Source organism: Suricata suricatta, chromosome 1, assembly GCF_006229205.1.
Source record: "Suricata suricatta isolate VVHF042 chromosome 1, meerkat_22Aug2017_6uvM2_HiC, whole genome shotgun sequence".
In the NCBI taxonomy this organism is placed as follows: Eukaryota; Metazoa; Chordata; class Mammalia; order Carnivora; family Herpestidae; genus Suricata; species Suricata suricatta.
This window is the reverse complement of record NC_043700.1, coordinates 33,948,032-33,965,284: the sequence shown is the minus strand read 5'-3', so window position 1 is coordinate 33,965,284 and position 17,253 is coordinate 33,948,032. Positions and strand designations below refer to the sequence as shown.

At 40.9% G+C, this 17,253-nt stretch overlaps 1 protein-coding gene across 1 annotated transcript in view; it reads right to left on the bottom strand.

The window, feature by feature from the left end:
* The window catches only part of ADAM32 (ADAM metallopeptidase domain 32), a 157,329-nt gene that overhangs the window by 74,748 nt on the left and 65,328 nt on the right, over positions 1 to 17,253 (bottom strand). The window contains exon 11 of the mRNA XM_029936316.1: positions 10,340 to 10,476. Coding sequence (XP_029792176.1) covers positions 10,340 to 10,476 — 137 coding nt within the window. The remainder of the gene's footprint in view (positions 1 to 10,339; positions 10,477 to 17,253) is intronic.

Here is a 17,253-nt window from a genome sequence, read left to right as displayed (position 1 = left end):
AAAAAAAAAAAAAAAAACCTTAAACTCAGAGATCATGTTGTGGAGAAAAAAAAAATAATAAAATAAAATTCTTTAAAAAAATGCAGCTTGAAAAAGCAACTAGCATTTGAAAGAGACAACACTAGAACTCTGTTAAATGGTGGAAGGGCTGCAGGAACTTTCTTTGGGTTATAGGGACTGGAGAGAGTCCAGATGCCATAACTGGCTTGCTGACTCATGAGTCCCAGGGCCACAGCCTACCCTAGGCCCAGCTGTGCAAGGCACAGAAAAAGATCAAAATGCTTCATTTGTTTCTTTCCTTTCCTTCTTCTCTCTCTCTCTCTTTTTTTTTTTTTTTTTTGGCCTTTTATATTTTCTTTAAAAAGCCACAATTTATTTTTCAATGTTTATTTCTTTATTTTGAGAGAGAGTGAGAGAGTGAACAGGAGAGGGGAAGAGAGAGGGAGAGAAAGAGATTCATGCTGTCAGCACAGAGGCCTATGTGGGGTTGAATCTCATGAGCCATGAGTTCATGACCTAAGCTGAAATCAGGAGTCGGACACTTAACAAACTGAGCCACCCACGTGCCGCTAAAAAGCTACGATTTAAAAGAACTAGAATGTAAAAGAGCCAGCACTCCAAAAGGCTGAGAGAGCTGCTGAAATGCTTTCTGGTGGGAGGGGCTAAGGGGCAGTCTTGAAAGCACCTTGGAAGCACAGACCAGTGCACAGTCCCAGTACCCTAATTGGCCCGCCATCTCCAGGACACCCCGGGTTATGCTCACTACAGCCCAGGCCTTCATGCCAAGGTAACACAGGTGCAAATCACCACAGAACACTCCAAGCCCACACAACTTGGGCTTCAGGGGTCTTGCTAGGGCACCCTATGGTTAAGAGTGCTCCAGAACCTCTTGATTAGCGTCTATTTCAAATCCCACTGTGTGGGGTAGCCCAGGAAACACCAGCCCATGCTTGCATCAACTCCAGCTACTCCACCTGGGCATCCCCTATAAGGAATGCTCTGAACACACCACCCACACCACTCCTGGCTCCAGTCACCCAGCCAGGGCAACTCTGAGCTAGCATGCCAGTTTCAGAAACCCTGGCTTGGATTCAATTCAGCTTAAGCTGTCCTGCCAGGGCACATTGTACACAAAGAGCCCAGGAATCACACTGGCCCCTACCCATTTTAATTTCAGCTGTCCTGGGAGGGTGCCCCATGCAGAGAGCATGCCAGGACCTCTCAGCCTACAGCCCACCTCAGCTTCAGCCACACCTAAAGGACATCCTCTGTGCAGAGAGTACTGGGACACCCCAGTTTATATGTACTTTAGCTTCAGCTATCCTGCCATGCATAAAGTTAAGGGATCTCCTGGTCCAGATACCACCTTAGCTCCAGCTGCCCCACCAGAGTATGCATCAACACATCGCTCCCCGAGACACCCTAGCCTACAATTGCTTCATCTTCAGCTGTCCTGACAGGGAGATTCCCTGCATGGAGTGCCAACAATATATAAACCCTGGAATATCATGGCCTGCATTCACTTCAGTTTCAGCTGTCATGACAGGGCACACACCGTGTGCAAAGCATCAGGAACCAATGCCAGCCACAGCTTCAGTCAACCAGCAAAAGTCACCAACCACACACAGTCTACCTAGAGGATGACCATAAGGACTGTTCCTTCAAGTTTATAAGTAGCTGTCCTGCCTAATTCATGTAAATAAGTATAGTAAATCAAGCAAAATAAGGAGACAAAGGAATATGCTCTGAAAGAAAAAACAAGACATCAGTAAAAAACTAAAAGAAATGGAGATAAGCAATATGCTGAATAAAAAATTTAAAGTAACAATCATAACGATGTTCACTGAACTGGAAAGAGAAGTGGAAGAACTCAGGGAGACTTTCAGTAAAGAGATACAAAATATTAAGAATCACTCAGGAGTGCTTGGGCAGCTCAGTTGGTTAAGTATCCATCTTCAGCTCAGGTCATAATCTTATAGCTTATGAGTTCAAACCCCACATCAGGCTCTCTCCTGTCAAGGCACAGCCCGCTTCTGTTCCTCTGTCTCCCTCTCTCTGCCCCTCTACTGCTCATGTGGGTGCACTCTATCTCAAAAATAAATAAACATTAAAAAACAATAAAAAATAAAAGAATAAAAAGAATCAGTCATACCCAAAGAACACAATAACAACAACAACAACAAAAAACCCACACAAGAGAAAATCAGAAATGAGAAAAGAAGTAACAACTGGTATCGCAAAAGTACAAAGGATTATAAGAGAATACTACAAAAAATTATATGCCAATAAATTCAACAACAAATAATAAATGGAAGCATACAGTTTTCCAAAACTGGATCCAGAGGAACTAAAAAATCTGGACAAATTACTAGCAACAAAATTTAATCAGTAATTAAAAACTACCAAAAAATAAAAGTCCAGGACCAGATGGCTTCACAGGTGAATTCTATCAAGCACTGAAGAAAGAGTTAATACCTAATTCCAAATAACAGAAGATGAAGAGAAGCTTCCAAATATATTCTATGAAGCCAGCATTATCCTGATACCAAAACCAAAGACACTACAAAAAAGAAAACTAAAAGCCAATATCTCTGACAAACATACATGCAAAAACCTTCAAATAAATATTAGCAAGCTACACTGAACAACACATTAAAAGGATCATTTAAAACCATCAACTGAGATTTATTCCAGAGATGCAAAGATGGTTCAATATTTGCAAGCCAATCAATGTGATACATCACATCAACAAAACAAAGGATAAAAATTATACGATCATCTCAATAAATGCAGAAAAAGCATTAGACAAAATTCAAAGTCCATTCTTGATAAAAACTCTCAACAAAGCGGGTTTGGATGGAACACACCTCAACATATTAGGCCATATATGAAAATTCCACAACTAACAACTTACTCAATGGAAAAAAGCTGAGACTCTGTCCTCTAAGATCAGAAACAAGCAAATTACGTCCACTTTACCACTTTTATTCAAAATAGTACTAGAAATCCTAGCCATAGCAAACAGACCCAAAAAAAGTTAGAGGCATCAAATTGGTAAAGAACCTAAACTATTACTATATGCAGATGACATAATACTATACATAAAAACCCTAAAAGCTCTATCAAGAAACTAAGAAAACTAATAAATGAATTCAATAAATTTGCAGGATATAAAATTAATATACATAAGTCAGTAGCCTTTCTATATGCTAATAATAAAGTAGCAGAAAGATAAATTATGAAAACAATCTCATTTACAACTGCATCAAAAACAAAAAATACTCAGGAATAAACTTAACCAAAGAGGTAATACCTGTACTCTGAAAACTATAAAACACTTAAATTGAAGACAACACAAAGAAATGGAAAGACATTCCATGCTCATGGATTGGAAGAACAAATATTTTTAAAATGTCTATACTACCTAAAGCAATCTACACATTTAATATAATTCCTGTCAAAATACCAACAGGTTTTTCACAGAGCTAGAATAAACAATCCTAAAATTTGTATGGAATCCTATAAGACCCGAAATAGCCAAAGCGATCTTGATATAGAAAAACAAAACAGGAGGTATCCCAATTCCAGACTTCAAGTTATTTTACAAACCTGTAGTGATCAAAAGAGTATGGCACTGGCACAAAAACAGACAGCTAGACCAATGGAACAGAACAGAGACACTTGTGTTGAGCACAGAATAATATATAAAGTGTCAAAAAACCTATGTTGTATACGTGAAACTAATATAAGATTATATGCCAACTACTAATTAAAAATTAATTAAAAAAGAAATACAAAAAGGACACTTTATTGATTTTATTATATTACTATCAATTTCTCTCTGTATGCTGAGTAATACTCCATTTGTGTGTGTGTGTGTGTACACCACTTCTTTATCCATTCACCCATCAATGGGCATTTGCACTCTTTCCACACTTTGGCTATTTGTTGATAGTGCTGCTATAAACATTGGGGAGCATGTGCCCCTTTGAAACAGCATACCTGTATCCCTTGGATAAATACTAGTGGTATCCGAATAAATGGGTCATAGGGTAGTTCTATTTTTAAATTTTTTAGGAACCTCCATACTGTTTTCCAGAGAGGCTGCAAGTGTTTGCATTTCCATCAGCAGTGCAAAAGAGATCCTCTTTCTCTGCATCCTCGCCAACACCTGTTGTTGCCTGAGTTGTTAATGTTAGGTGTGAAGTGATATCTCATTGTGGTTTTGATTTGTATTTCTCTGATGATGAGTGATGTTGAGAATCTTTTCATCTATCTGTTAGCCACTTGGATGTCTTCTTTTGAGAAGTGTCTATTTATGTCTTTTGCCCATTTCTTTACTGGGTTATTGGTTTCTTGAGTGTTGAGTTTGATAAGTTCTTTATAGATTTTGGATACTTACCCCTTTATTTGATCTGTCATTTGCAAATATCTTCACCCATTCCATCGGTGGCCTTTTAGTTTTGCTGATTGTTTCCTTCACTGTGCAGAAACTTTTTATTTTGATGAGGTCCCAATAGTTCACTTTTGCATTTGTTTCCCTTGCCTCTGGAGACGTGATGAGTAAGGAGTTGCTATGGCCAAGGTCAGAGAGGTTTTTGCCTTCTTTCTCCTCGAGGATTTTGATGGCTTCCTGTCTTACATTTCAGTCTTTCATCCATTTTGAGTTTACTTTTGTGTATGGTGTAAGAAAGTGGTCCAGGTTCATCATATCGCTGTCCAGTTTTCACAGCACCACTTGCTGAAAAGACTGTTTATTCCATGGGATATTCTTTCCTGCTCTGTCAAAGATTAGTTGGCCATACGTTTATGGGTTCATTTATGGATTCTCTAATCTGTTCCATTAATCTGAGAGTCTCTTTTTGTGCCAGTACCATACTGTCTTTATGATTACAGCTTTGTAATACAGCTTGAGATCTGGGATTGTGATGCCTCCAGCTTTGGTTTCCTATTTGGGGTCTTTTCTGGTTCCATAAGACTTTTAGGATTGTTTGTTCTAGCTCTGTGAAGAATGATAGTGTTATTTTGATAGGGATTAGATTGAATATGTAGATTGCTTTGGGTAGTATTAACATTTTACCAATATCTGTTCTTCCTATCCAGGAGCATGGAAATTTTTCAATTTTTTTCATGCCTTCTTCAGTTTCTTTCATAAGCTTTCTATAGTTCTCAGTGTATAGATTTTTCACCTCTGGTTAGGTGTATTCCTAGGTATTTTATGGTTTTTGGTGCAGTTGTAAATGGATTGATTCCTTGATTTCTCTTTCTGTTGCTTCATTATTGGTGGATAGGAATGTAACCAATTTCTGTCAATTGATTTTATATCCTGTGACTTTGCTGAATTCCTAGATCAGTTCTAGCAGTTTTTTTGGTGGAATATTTTGGGTTTTCCATATAGAGTGTCATATCATCTGCAAAGAGTGAAAATTTGACCTCCTGACCAATTTGGATGTCTTTTTATTTCTGTGTTATCTGATTTCTGAGGCTAAGACTTGTGGTGAAAGTGTACATCCCTGTCTTGTCCCTGACCTTAGGGACAAGGTCTCAGTTTCCCCACATTCAGTATGATATTATCAGTGGGTCTTTCATATATGGTTTTTATGGTCTCAACATATAATCCTTCTCTCCCAAATTTCTTGAGGGTTTTTATCAAGAAGGGATGCTATATTTTGCCAAATGCTTTCTCTGCATCTATTGAGAGGATCATGAGGTTCTTGTCCTTTTATTGATGTGATGAATCACATTGATTGATATTTGGATATTGAACCAGCCCCATATCCCAGATATAAATCCCGCTTCATTGCGGTGAATAATTTTTTTAATGTGTTGTTGGATCTGGTTGGCTAATATCCTGTTTAGGATTTTTGCATCCATGTTCATCAGGAAAAGTGGTCTATAGTTCTCTTTTTTAGTGGGTCTTTTCTGATTTTGGAATTAAGGTAATGCTGGTTTCATAGAAAGAGTTTGGAAGTTATCCTTCCTTCCATTTCTTTTTTTTTTTTTTTTTTGGAACAGCTGTAAAATAATAGGTTTTAACTCTCTTAAATGTTTGGTAGAATTCCTCTGGGAAGCCATCTGGCCTTGGACTCTTGTTTTGGGGGAGATTTTTGACTACTGATTCTATTTCCTTACTGGTTATGGGCTTGTTCAAATTTTCGATTTCTTCCTGTTTACGTTCTGGTAGTTTGTATGTTTCTAAGAATTTTTCCATTTCTTCCAGATTGCCAATTTTATTGGGATATAATTGCTCATAATATTCCCTTATTACTGATTTCTTGATTTTATTTATTTGGGTCCTTTCCTTTTTATTTCTTATCAAACTGGCAATGGGTTTATCAATTTTGTTGATTCTTTCAAAGAACCAGCATCTGGTTTCATTGACCTGTTCTACTGGTTTTTGTTTGTTTGTTTGCTTCAATAGCACTGATTTGTGCTCTGATCTTTATTATTTCCTTTCTTCTGCTAGATAGGGTTCCATTTTGTGTTCTTTTTCTAGCTTTTTAGGATGTTAGGTTAGATTGCATATCTGAGATTTTTCTTGCTTCCTTAGGAAGGCTGGATTGCTATATACTTCCCTCTTATGATCGCCTTTGCTGCATCCCAGAGGTTTTGGGCTGTGGTGTTATCATTTTCACAGGCTTCCATGGACTTTTTAATATCCTCTTTAACTTCATGTTTAGCCCTTTCATTCCTTAGTAGATTGTACTTTAGTCTCCAAGTATTATCTTTCCAACTTTTTTCTTGTGGTTGATTTTGAGTTTCATATGTTGTGGTCTGAAGATATGCACAGTGTGATCTTGATATTTTTGTACTTGTTGAGGGCTAATTTGTGTCCCAGTATGTGATCTATTCTGCAGAATGTTCAATGTGCACTGGAGAAAAATGTGTATTCTGCTGCTTTAGGTGAAATGCTGTGAATGTATCTGTTAACTCCATCTGGCCCAGTATGTCATTCAAAGTCCTTGTTTCCTTGTCAATTTCCTATTTAGATGACCTGTCTATTGCTGTGAGTGGGGTGTTGTAGTCCCCTACTATTATGGTATTATTTTCAATGAGTTTCTTTATGTTTGTGATTAATTGATTTATATATTTGAGTTCCTCCACATTTGGAGCATAAATGTTTAAAATTTTTAAGTCTTCTTTGTGGATAGACCCTTTAATTATGACATAATACCCTTCTTATCTTGTGTTACAGTCTTTATTTTAAAGTCTAGATTGTCTAATCTAAGTATGGCTACTCCGGCTTTCTTTTGTCAACCATTAGCATGATAGATGGTTCTCCATCCCCTTACTTTCAATCTGAAGGTGTCTTTAGACCTAAAGTGGATCTCTTCTAAACAGCACATGGATGGATCTTATTTTCTTATCCATTCTGTTACCCTATATCTTTTGTTTGGAGCATTTAGTCCATTGAGGTTTAGAGTAAGTAGTGAAAGATATGAATATTGCCATTTTGTTGCCTGTAGCGCTGGAGTTTCTGGTGGTGTTTGCTGGCCCTTTCTAGTCTTTGTTGCTTTTGGTCTTTTATTTCTTTTGTCTTTTCTCCCCTCAGAAAGTCCCCCTTAAGATCTCTTAGTGGTCAAAAATTCCTTTAATTTTTGTTTGTCTTGGAAACTTTTTATCTCTCCTATTTTGAATGACAGGCTTGCTAGATAAAGAATTCTTGGCTGCATATTTTTTCCGATTTAGCACATTGAATATGTCTTGCCAGTCCTTTCTGGCCTGCCAAGATTCTGTGGATAGATCTGCTGCAAACCTGATATGTCTTCCCTTGTAAGTTAATGACTTTTTTCCTTTGCTGCTTTCATGATTCTTTCCTTGCCTGAGTATTTTTGCCAATTTGACTATGATAAGCCTTGTTGATGGTTAGTTTTTGTTGAGTAAAATGGGAGTTCTCTTGTGCTTCCTGTATTTTGATGTCTGAGTCTTTCCCCAGGTTAGGAAAGTCTTCTGCTATAATTTGCTCACATAACCCTTCTAACCCTTTTTCTCTCTCTTCATCTTCTGGTACCCCTATGATTTTGATATTATTCCTTTTTAATGAGTCACTGATTTCTCTAATTCTTATATCGTGCTCTTTTGCCTTAGTCTCCCTCTTTTTTCCTGCTTCATTATTCTCCATAAGTTTGTCCTCTACATCGCTGATTCACTGCTCTGCCTCATCCCTCATTGCCGCGGTGGCATCCATTCAAGATTGCAGCTCGGTTATAAAATTTTTTGTTTCATCCTGACTAGCTTTTCCTTCTTTTATCTCCACAGAAAGGATTCTAATCTATTTTCAACCCCAGCTAGTATTCTTATTAACGTGATTCTAAATTCTGGTTCAGACATCGTGCTTATATCTGTGTTAAGTCCCTGGCTGTTGTTTCTTCCTGCTCTTTCTTTTGGGGTAAATTCCTTCATTGCACACTTTGAAGGACAAAAAGAATTAATAAGGTTAAAATATTAAAATTCAAAAATTCAAAACAACACACATAAAAATCAAATACATGAGGCTAGATCCTAGGCATGTTTAGGTCTGGTTGTTGAAAGGAGCTTGATAAGGGCTTGCTGAGATAGCTCCATTGGGAGAGCGTTAGACTGAAAGGAGCTTGATTGATTAGGGGAAAAGGGGAAAGATAAGAAAAGAAAGGAAAAAAAGTGAAAATGTTTGAAAATTTGAAATAATGAATACAATGAAACAGAATAAAATGAAATGATGGAAGTAAAATAGAATTTGAAAAAATTACAAAAAAGTAAAAAATATAGTAGAACGAAATTAAAGAAAAATATTTTAATAAAAATTGAAAATAAAAATAAATATTTTCTTTCTGCATTCAAGAAAAAGAAAAGTAATGAAAAAGAGAAAGAAAAATTGGATAGACAAACCAACAAACAGACTGAAAAACGATTGAAATTATACCATTTTCCCTTAGAAGTCAAACTATGAAGCACTTTATAATCTATAAACTAAGCAGGCAGAGAGACTTGGGGTGTTCCTGAAAAGCAAGGTTGGCCCAGTTGGGCAGGGCTTAGTGTAACAACTCCATTCTCCACTAGGTGGCACTGCTTAGCTTACTAGGGTGGATTGTTGTGCTTGTAGGTGTGTATGCACATGCACAGGAGGGGTGAAAACGTTGTCACCCAGCTACCCAGTTTCTAGTACCAAAACTCTGTTCTCCTCAATCAGCAATCATGCACCCGTCTTTTGTCCTTAGCTTCTGTCCACTCTATGCTTTTATACTGTCCGTGACCAAGCCATCAGGTTGCTAGGTGGCACCTCCCTCCTGAGTTTTATCTCAGATGCAGCTGTGTTTCCCAACCCCTCACTTCTGAGGGGCTGTGACTTTGACACACTCAGACCTAGGGGAGGGTCTTACCAAGCAATGGCCAGATGCCAGCCACATTCATGGGACTGTGCTGCTGCTGATGCCCAGAGACTGTGGCCGGGCGCCAGTGTGCCCCAGAAAAAATTCATGTGATCATGTAGCAGCAGCGTTTCAGGGATTATGCAAAATCACAACACACATCTGGTGCCAGGCTTCACCCTTAACGTCCTTGTTCCAACACCAGTGAATGTGGTTGTTCTCTGGGGTTTCCTGGGGCTCTTGTCTGTGGGGTGGCCGTAGAGCCTCTACCAAATGTCCTCCCAGCAGGGGAACCTCCTCTTACTGTGTAGCCTGAGGACCCTGAAGACCTCGCCCTCTGCTCCTGGGGATTTGCCCTTCCCACCAGAGCACCATCAGGTATCGAGCTGCAGAGTTTCAGACTCTGCACTCCCTGTTTATAGAGTCTTAATGGAATTTAAACCCTCTCCTTTCTCTTTCTCCCTTTTTGTTCAGTCCTTGTGGCTTTTTCCACTTTTCACTTTCTCTGCAGTTGCTTTTGGGGGCGGGGGGTGACTGCTTTTCCAGTACTCTTCCCCCATCTCCATCTTCTCTCCACAAGCAAAAACAGCTCCCTGCCCTCCACAGCTTCTCTCTTCCCCAGTTCACCTCTCTGCACTGTGTACCTGCTGAGTGCTATGGTTCATGTTGTGCACACTGTTATGCTAATCCTCAGATCAGTTTTCTAGGTGTGCAGGATGGTTTAGTCTTGATCTGGCTGTGTTTCATGAATGCAATAGGCAAAATAAAGATTTCCATGCTTTTCCACCATCTTGGCTTCTCTCTATCCTTGGCTTTTCTTAATGCTACACCTACTTCCAACTTTCTTATACTCAAAATTTCATGTTTATATTTAGTAGTACTTGTTTCATTTATGGCTAGTTTTTGCTATAAGTAAATGCTAAATTTTTGCACTTCAAATATTTAAAACAAAATAGACATAACTAATAGATCTCACTTTTAAATAAACTTACATAGCTTCTGGATTCATTATACAGATAGCTCCTGGACAATGACATTTCTTTGTGTTGTCATATGATATTCCCATACTCAGTCCAATCATCTGTGTAACAATAATGGAAAATGCCTCCAAAGTTACCTCCTTGGGGTACTACATTTAACAAAAACAAATATTCAAATGGAAGACAAGTCACTGGAAGGTAATACAAAGTAATAAGTTTCTAATTTTGAACATATTTATTATTTTATCAAATACTTAAGAATAGAAAATACAGCTCCTTGAACAGGTGAGAAGCTGAGGTTCTTATTGTGAAATTTTACTGAGATAAAAGCAAAACTGAGTCTATGTCAAGCTTTATCATGATTTAACAATTGGATACCTAATATAATTCTTAAGTACCTACCATAACTATATAAAAGGGCTGCTTTTCTTTATATTTTTGGCTGTATGGGCTGTGATCTTCAATTCACCTAATTCCTTATGACAGCTCTTGTATTCATTCAGAATAGTCCACATGATATTCTGCTTTCCAGCTCACAAAGTGGCCATGTAACCAAATTACTTTAAGTGTGCTATCAGCATCCTGTCAGGATTCTCCCTAACTCAGTAACTTGTATGAGGAGAAACCACAGAAAGACTCTCAAGAAAGCATTCCTGGATTATGCTGCTCACATATTTAACAAGTGTAGAGATAACTTCCTTGCCAAAAAGAAATGTGACACTGATAACTCATGATATACAATAACATTATGATTTGTCCAGTCATTACCAAATATGGCATAGGATAAGATATAGATGAGGACAAGTTGTGAGGAAGATCAAGGCACTTCCTTGCTATAATGACAAGCTCTAATAAAAATTTGGGGTTCAACTGGATTTTTTGACAGCACTAGAGGACGTACACTATATATTATTATATAAAGAGAAAGCTGTGAATGAGCAATGGAGAATGCGAATAAGCAATGAGCAAACTCCTGTACCAGCACTGTAGTAATTCTTCATATCCTGTAGTTGTTGGACTGACATGGCTGAGGACCATATGCAAAGCCTAAGGATAAGGACTGAAGGGTTGCAGCATTAATTTAATTCCAAGGCTTGATGGGGAAGAATCTAGAATCTGAAATTTGGGAAGAGACCAATTGGAGTGACATGGACAAATATACTTGAATTTCACTTTTCAACATAGGAAGCCTCCCTCTAAACAATATTAGAGAGCCCCCAAATTAAAAGAACAGTTTTGATGATAATACCTAGGATATTTGTCTCACCAACCCTCAATGCCTTCAGGTCCGTTAAGAATTAAATCACAACAGTAGTGATGTTATCAAGATGGTGTAATAGGTCAGTCCCAGTTTCACTACCCCTCACAACAAGGACAACTAAAAACTCTCTTGGACAAGAATCTACCAAGATCCTAGAACATGGAGGTGAGTCTGAAGCACTCCCTGAACTATAGAAACCAAGAAAGACCACATTAGAAGGGTAAAAGCAGCTACACACTGACTGCCTTGCCTCTCCCTAAGGCTGGTGCAGTGCCATACCAGAAGGTCTCCCCTGAATCTATAGTACCTTGAGTGGGAAATGAAAGCCCAGGGTAGATATCTAGCTCCCTGACCAATTTAGGTGACTTCTTAGGAGTCCCCAGTCTAGTCTCCTCTGACAAGGAGCACAAAGGATGCTATGTGGCTTGACCATGGGAAATCTGTGACAGAGAAAGGTAGAAGGGCTTGAAACAACCAGCACTCAGATCTTGGAAGACCACATGCCACCTGCATCACCCAAAAAGTAGCCTCAACCAGCAGTTTTGCCCATCTATGGAGCCAAGGCAGTGATGCAGTATGACCAGGGAATGAAATGAACAGCAGGTCTTCTTTAATCAGGTCATGAAAAAGCTTTGCCACCACTGGAGGCTGTCTACTGGAGGCTGTCCCCACCAAGGAAAGGAGGCTGAGTTGTAACCCTACCCAATGCTGAGTGTAGCTTCTGGCACCACCTAACCAGAAGCCGGGCCATAAGAACTGGAATAGCCCAGCAATGTGCAAGGGGAGACTATGGTAAGCATGGCTGATTGTCCAGAGCAAAACCAATGGCACCTTTCAGTCAGGGAACTTGGGGTGTCTGTCAGCTTAAATTAAGACCACAAAAAGCCTTCCTGAGCTTGGAGTCAGTTCCATCCAGACAGGGAAAGAATATTCAATGCCAAACATCAAATCTCCTTGCCCCACCTGAACAGAAAGCCTAGCTGGTACATTTAAAAGTTATGTATCCCAGCATCACTTGAACATAGAGAATGGCAGGTACAAGTGACTATCCACAGAGCAAAGCCAGTGGCACCATCAGCCCATAGAACTTGGGGGTCCATGTCAGCTTGAGTCAACACTACCAAGCTAGCTTATTCTCCCACTACACCTTTGCAGGGAGACTAATTTGTAGTCACACCATTGCTAAACACAGACTTCAGCCAGCCTACACCAGGGAACCTAACCAGCGTACATGGGAAACTGCATAGCCATACAACAACCCAGTTACAGTAGCACTTGAGCAGAAAGCACAGCCCATGGATTTCCCCATTTTCCACAAACAACTGTCCCATTTGGCCAAGGGAATTCAGTGTACAGTATTGCCTGTTTTGGGTCCCCAAACAATGGGTCATACAAGCCTTGGGACACATTCTGCTACCCTGCCATGGCAGGGAATCTAAATCACAGCCCGTTTTCTGTTGAATAAAATGCCTGTCCCAACTATCTAGGAAGCCCAATGAGTGAAGCCAGGCAACTGCAAAGTGTATCTTGCACCCTTGCTCGGGCAGGGAACCAAGCCAGCAGTCCTATCCAACTGTTACCAGCCAGAGGCAATTACATCCCTAACCTCAGAGCTCACACAGTGGTCTCACCGAAAATTAGACCCTGAGAGTAAGTTTGACCTGACCAAGGACATTAGCAATGGACATGTGTATAAATCCAAACTAAACTGACTGGTAATTAACTGTCTGCCAAAGCAAATCTGTAAAATCTGGAAGAGGAGACCACCTACCCAAATGCACATATACCAAGGGAGACTCCCAGATGGTAACTTAGGAATACCTTAAAAGAACAACTCCTCCTGAAAAAGAACTAAGGGCTGACTGACAAGCTTCTGAACTTAGGACAGAGGAACCACCTAGAGAATGGCAGGAGACGAGAAGACACAAATATGACAGACACATCACACCGGATACTGTGAGCTGCAGTATCAGGGGACAGTCCTGAGGGACTGTTAGCAGAGTCATCTGTTCTTGGTCTCATTTTTAAAATCCAGAGTTTAAAAGAGAAGCTAGAATATAAAAGAATTAACCCTCCACCAAGTGGTGGGGAATCAGAGGGGTTGGCACCATTGTTTAGACTATCCTGTTACCTTGATAGCACAGATGGCAGCCTAATTCAGGCACCCTAGCCAGCCCTCCACCTTAGCCAACACTGGGCCCCTAGCCAACACCAGCCCAGAAACTCTGGAACACAGAAAAAAAAAAAGCCATAGTTTAAAGAGCAACTAGAATAAAAGGAACTAGCCCTAGAATTCTATCAAATGTCAGGAGAGCTAGGAAACACTCTCTAGGGCCAAAGGAGCAGGAGAGTACCATTGTTTATGTTCCTCCTCCACCTTGACAGCACAGACAAGAGAAGGGTCAGGGCACCCTAGCCAGCCCAGTGCCTCAGTGAGTCCTGCGATCCTGACCTACAACAGACCCTGCTGTCCCCCCCACCACCCCAGAAAAGCCCCACTAAGTGGCCCCAGTGTAGCATACACGGGGACATCCTTGGACAGTGCCCACGATAGCTCTAGCCATCTCACCAGTGTAACACATACATAAAGCATCCTGGAGCATTCCAGGACAACAGCCACTATACAAAGAGCCCCGGAAGCCCCTGGCCAGTGCCCAGTGAAGCTCCAGCCATTCCAGCAGGCCAGCCCCACTTCCAGCCCACACTCATTACAGATGTAGCAAGTCAAACAAAGCCACCAGGCACATGCAGTCACATAAGGGATGTTCCTACAAAAGGCCATTTCGTCAAATCTAAGAGAACTGGCTGTTCTACCTAATTCACAGAAACAAACACAGAAAGACAAAGAAAATAAGGCAACAGAGGAATATACTCCAAACTAAAGAAAAAGACAAAACCTGGTAGCGAGGAGCCAAGATGGTGGAGAGGAAGGGAGCTCTGTAGATTCCGTCCACCCCATCTATCGAACTGAGAGGGACATTAGTCTCATCTGCAAGAGCGGAAGGAGAGAATATGGACTCCAGAAAGAAGGGAACCTCAAGGATACCTAAGTTAAGTGAGTGCGAACTGGGGAGATCTGAAAACGGGCCAGCCCGGTACATGCAGGGGAGGCAGGAGCCCCAGCTCAACACAGGGCAAGCGTGCGGAGCTGGAGAGACAAAGGGAAGAGACAGAGAGTCTGAACACGCCCATAGTACTGTCTCTGGGGAAGAGGCAAAAAAAGCTTGGCCGCACTTGGAGAGGGAAACCCACTCCATAGATAACTGCTGGGTAGCCAGAATCCCGAACCAGGATAATTCAAGGGAAGGAATAGCTTCCAGCCCTAAGCCATCTCGGCGGGGAATCAGCAGCAGCTGCAGTTGTGCCAGGGGCGCGCTGCGACGGCTGCGCCAGGGGTGCGCACTGCGAACTTAGTTTTGGGAAGGGACCACATACTGCATACCCACAGCACATCTCGCTCCATGCACTGGCTGCGCGAATCCCGAATCCCGGGTGCGCACAGGAAAAGGTAGGACCCACACCTGCGCGACCCCACCAACGGGGAGTCAGCAAGTCGGTGGTGGGTGGAGGCCTGGGCACGCGCCTAGACTGCTGGAGCTCCCAGCTCATTTCCAGCAGCGCACAGCGCCTTGAGCAATAGCTATCAGAAGCCAAGAGAGACTCAATTTTTTTTTCTTTCTTTCCCCCATTGCAATCGCAATCCTGGCTGGGGGTGGGGACTAAGCAATTGAGTCTGTGAAGGTGCGCACTTCTACTCCTGCTACTCATTTCACCTCAGGAAGGGGCAGCTGAAATCCCTGCCTGAGCCAAGACAAATTGATTCCTCCCCCTAAGAAGCAAGCCACCAAAACAAATACATTTCATCTGTGATAGCACAAACGTGCATGGACTGGAATTTTGAACCTAGGCGGCCCTGGAAAATACAATTCGGCTCAACTGCAGCCCAAGGAGATCGGACTCATTAGAGTGGCCGACCATGCTTGGTTTAGCTGAGCTTGGCTTGCTGCCATTCTAATCTCCATAGACACCAAAGCCAAGGCAGAGCCTTTGAGAGCAGCCTCCGAGATCTACCACATCAAACCACGCCTATCCACCAGGGGGAGCTGCTGCTTCATATATACTTATATATAATTTTTATTTCCTCACCTTTTTCATACTTATTTCTTTGTCGTTATTGCCTTTTTCCTTTTTCTTTACTTAATTCTTTTACATTTTTACTCCTTATTTTCCTTTCTCCTTTCTCCCTTACTTTTTCACCTTCTTGCAACTGAGATATATACTCCAATATCTCATCCTTACCTCTCCCCTCAACTGGTCATACACTTTTAAACTGTCTTCTGTCCTTTGTTATCTCCGAACCCCTTTTATATTTTTTTAGTTTTTCTTTTCTTCTTTCTCTTTTTTTTTCTATTTTCTCTTCTTCTCTTCTGTTCGTCTCTTTCCTTCCCATTTTCTTTCTTTTCTTTCCCCCCTTTAATGTGTTTCATTGTTTGATTTGTCTATGTGTATGTGTGCTTCTGTTCCCTCTGTGTTTGTCTGTCTGTTTTCCTTCTTAGGACTACACCAAGAAACAAGCCAAAGTGTGCAAGAAGGCAAGTCCCAAATATTGCAGAATAGGGAATTAAAATACTCACAGGCACAACAAGAGAAACCAAGAGACACCATTAAGAGAATATTTCCGGAAACGACAGGCCCTGGACAGTCAATAACCCTCCTTTAACAGAGAAATATTAATAGGTGCACAGTGCACAACGAGCTTTCTAAAGATGACAAGAGACAGAAAACTGGCAAAAATGACAAAATGAAGAAACTCTCCCCTGAAGAACTTCCAGGGGGAAGTCACAGCCACAGAAGCCACAGAACTGTGAAAGGCAGATCTAGACAACATACTGGATCAAGAATTTAAAAAGCTTGTCATCATGACACCATCAAGGTCCATCCAATTTCCTACCTTGAGGGTGTCATGCTGAGTGAAGTAAGCCAGGCAGAGAAGGACAGAAACCATATGTTTGCACTCATAGGTCTAGCAGGAAAACAAGAGAGACCTAATGGAGAACCAGGGGGAGCGGAGGAGGGAGAGAGAGTTGGGGAGAGAGAGGGATGCAAAACTTGAGAGATTACTGAATGCTGAGAATGAACTGAGGGTTGAAGGGGAAGGGGGAGGGGGGAAAGAGGTGGTGGTGATGGTGGAGGGCACTTAAGGGGAAGAGCACTGGGTGTTGTATGGAAAACAATTTGACAATAAAATATTATTTTAAAAAAAAGCTTGTCATAATATTAATCGCTAGGGTTGAGAAAAGCATCAAAGAATCAACTGATGAGTTAAAAAAGGCTGTAGGTGAGGTGAATAATAAACTGGAGGCAGCCACCTCAAGGATTGACGAGGCAGAGAGAAGAATAGGTGAATTAGAAGATATAGTTATAGCAAAAGAGAAAGCTGAAAAAAAGAGAGAGAAATTAATCCAGGAGCAGGAAAGGAGAATTCGAGATCTGAGTGATACAATTAAACGGAACAACATCCGTCTCATAGGAATTCCTGAAGAGGAAGACAGAGAGAAAGGGCCTGAAGGGATACGTGACCAAATTATAACTGAGAATTTCCCAAATCTGGGAAAAGAAATAGACATTCAAATTCAAGAGGCACAAAGAACCCCCTTAAGACGTA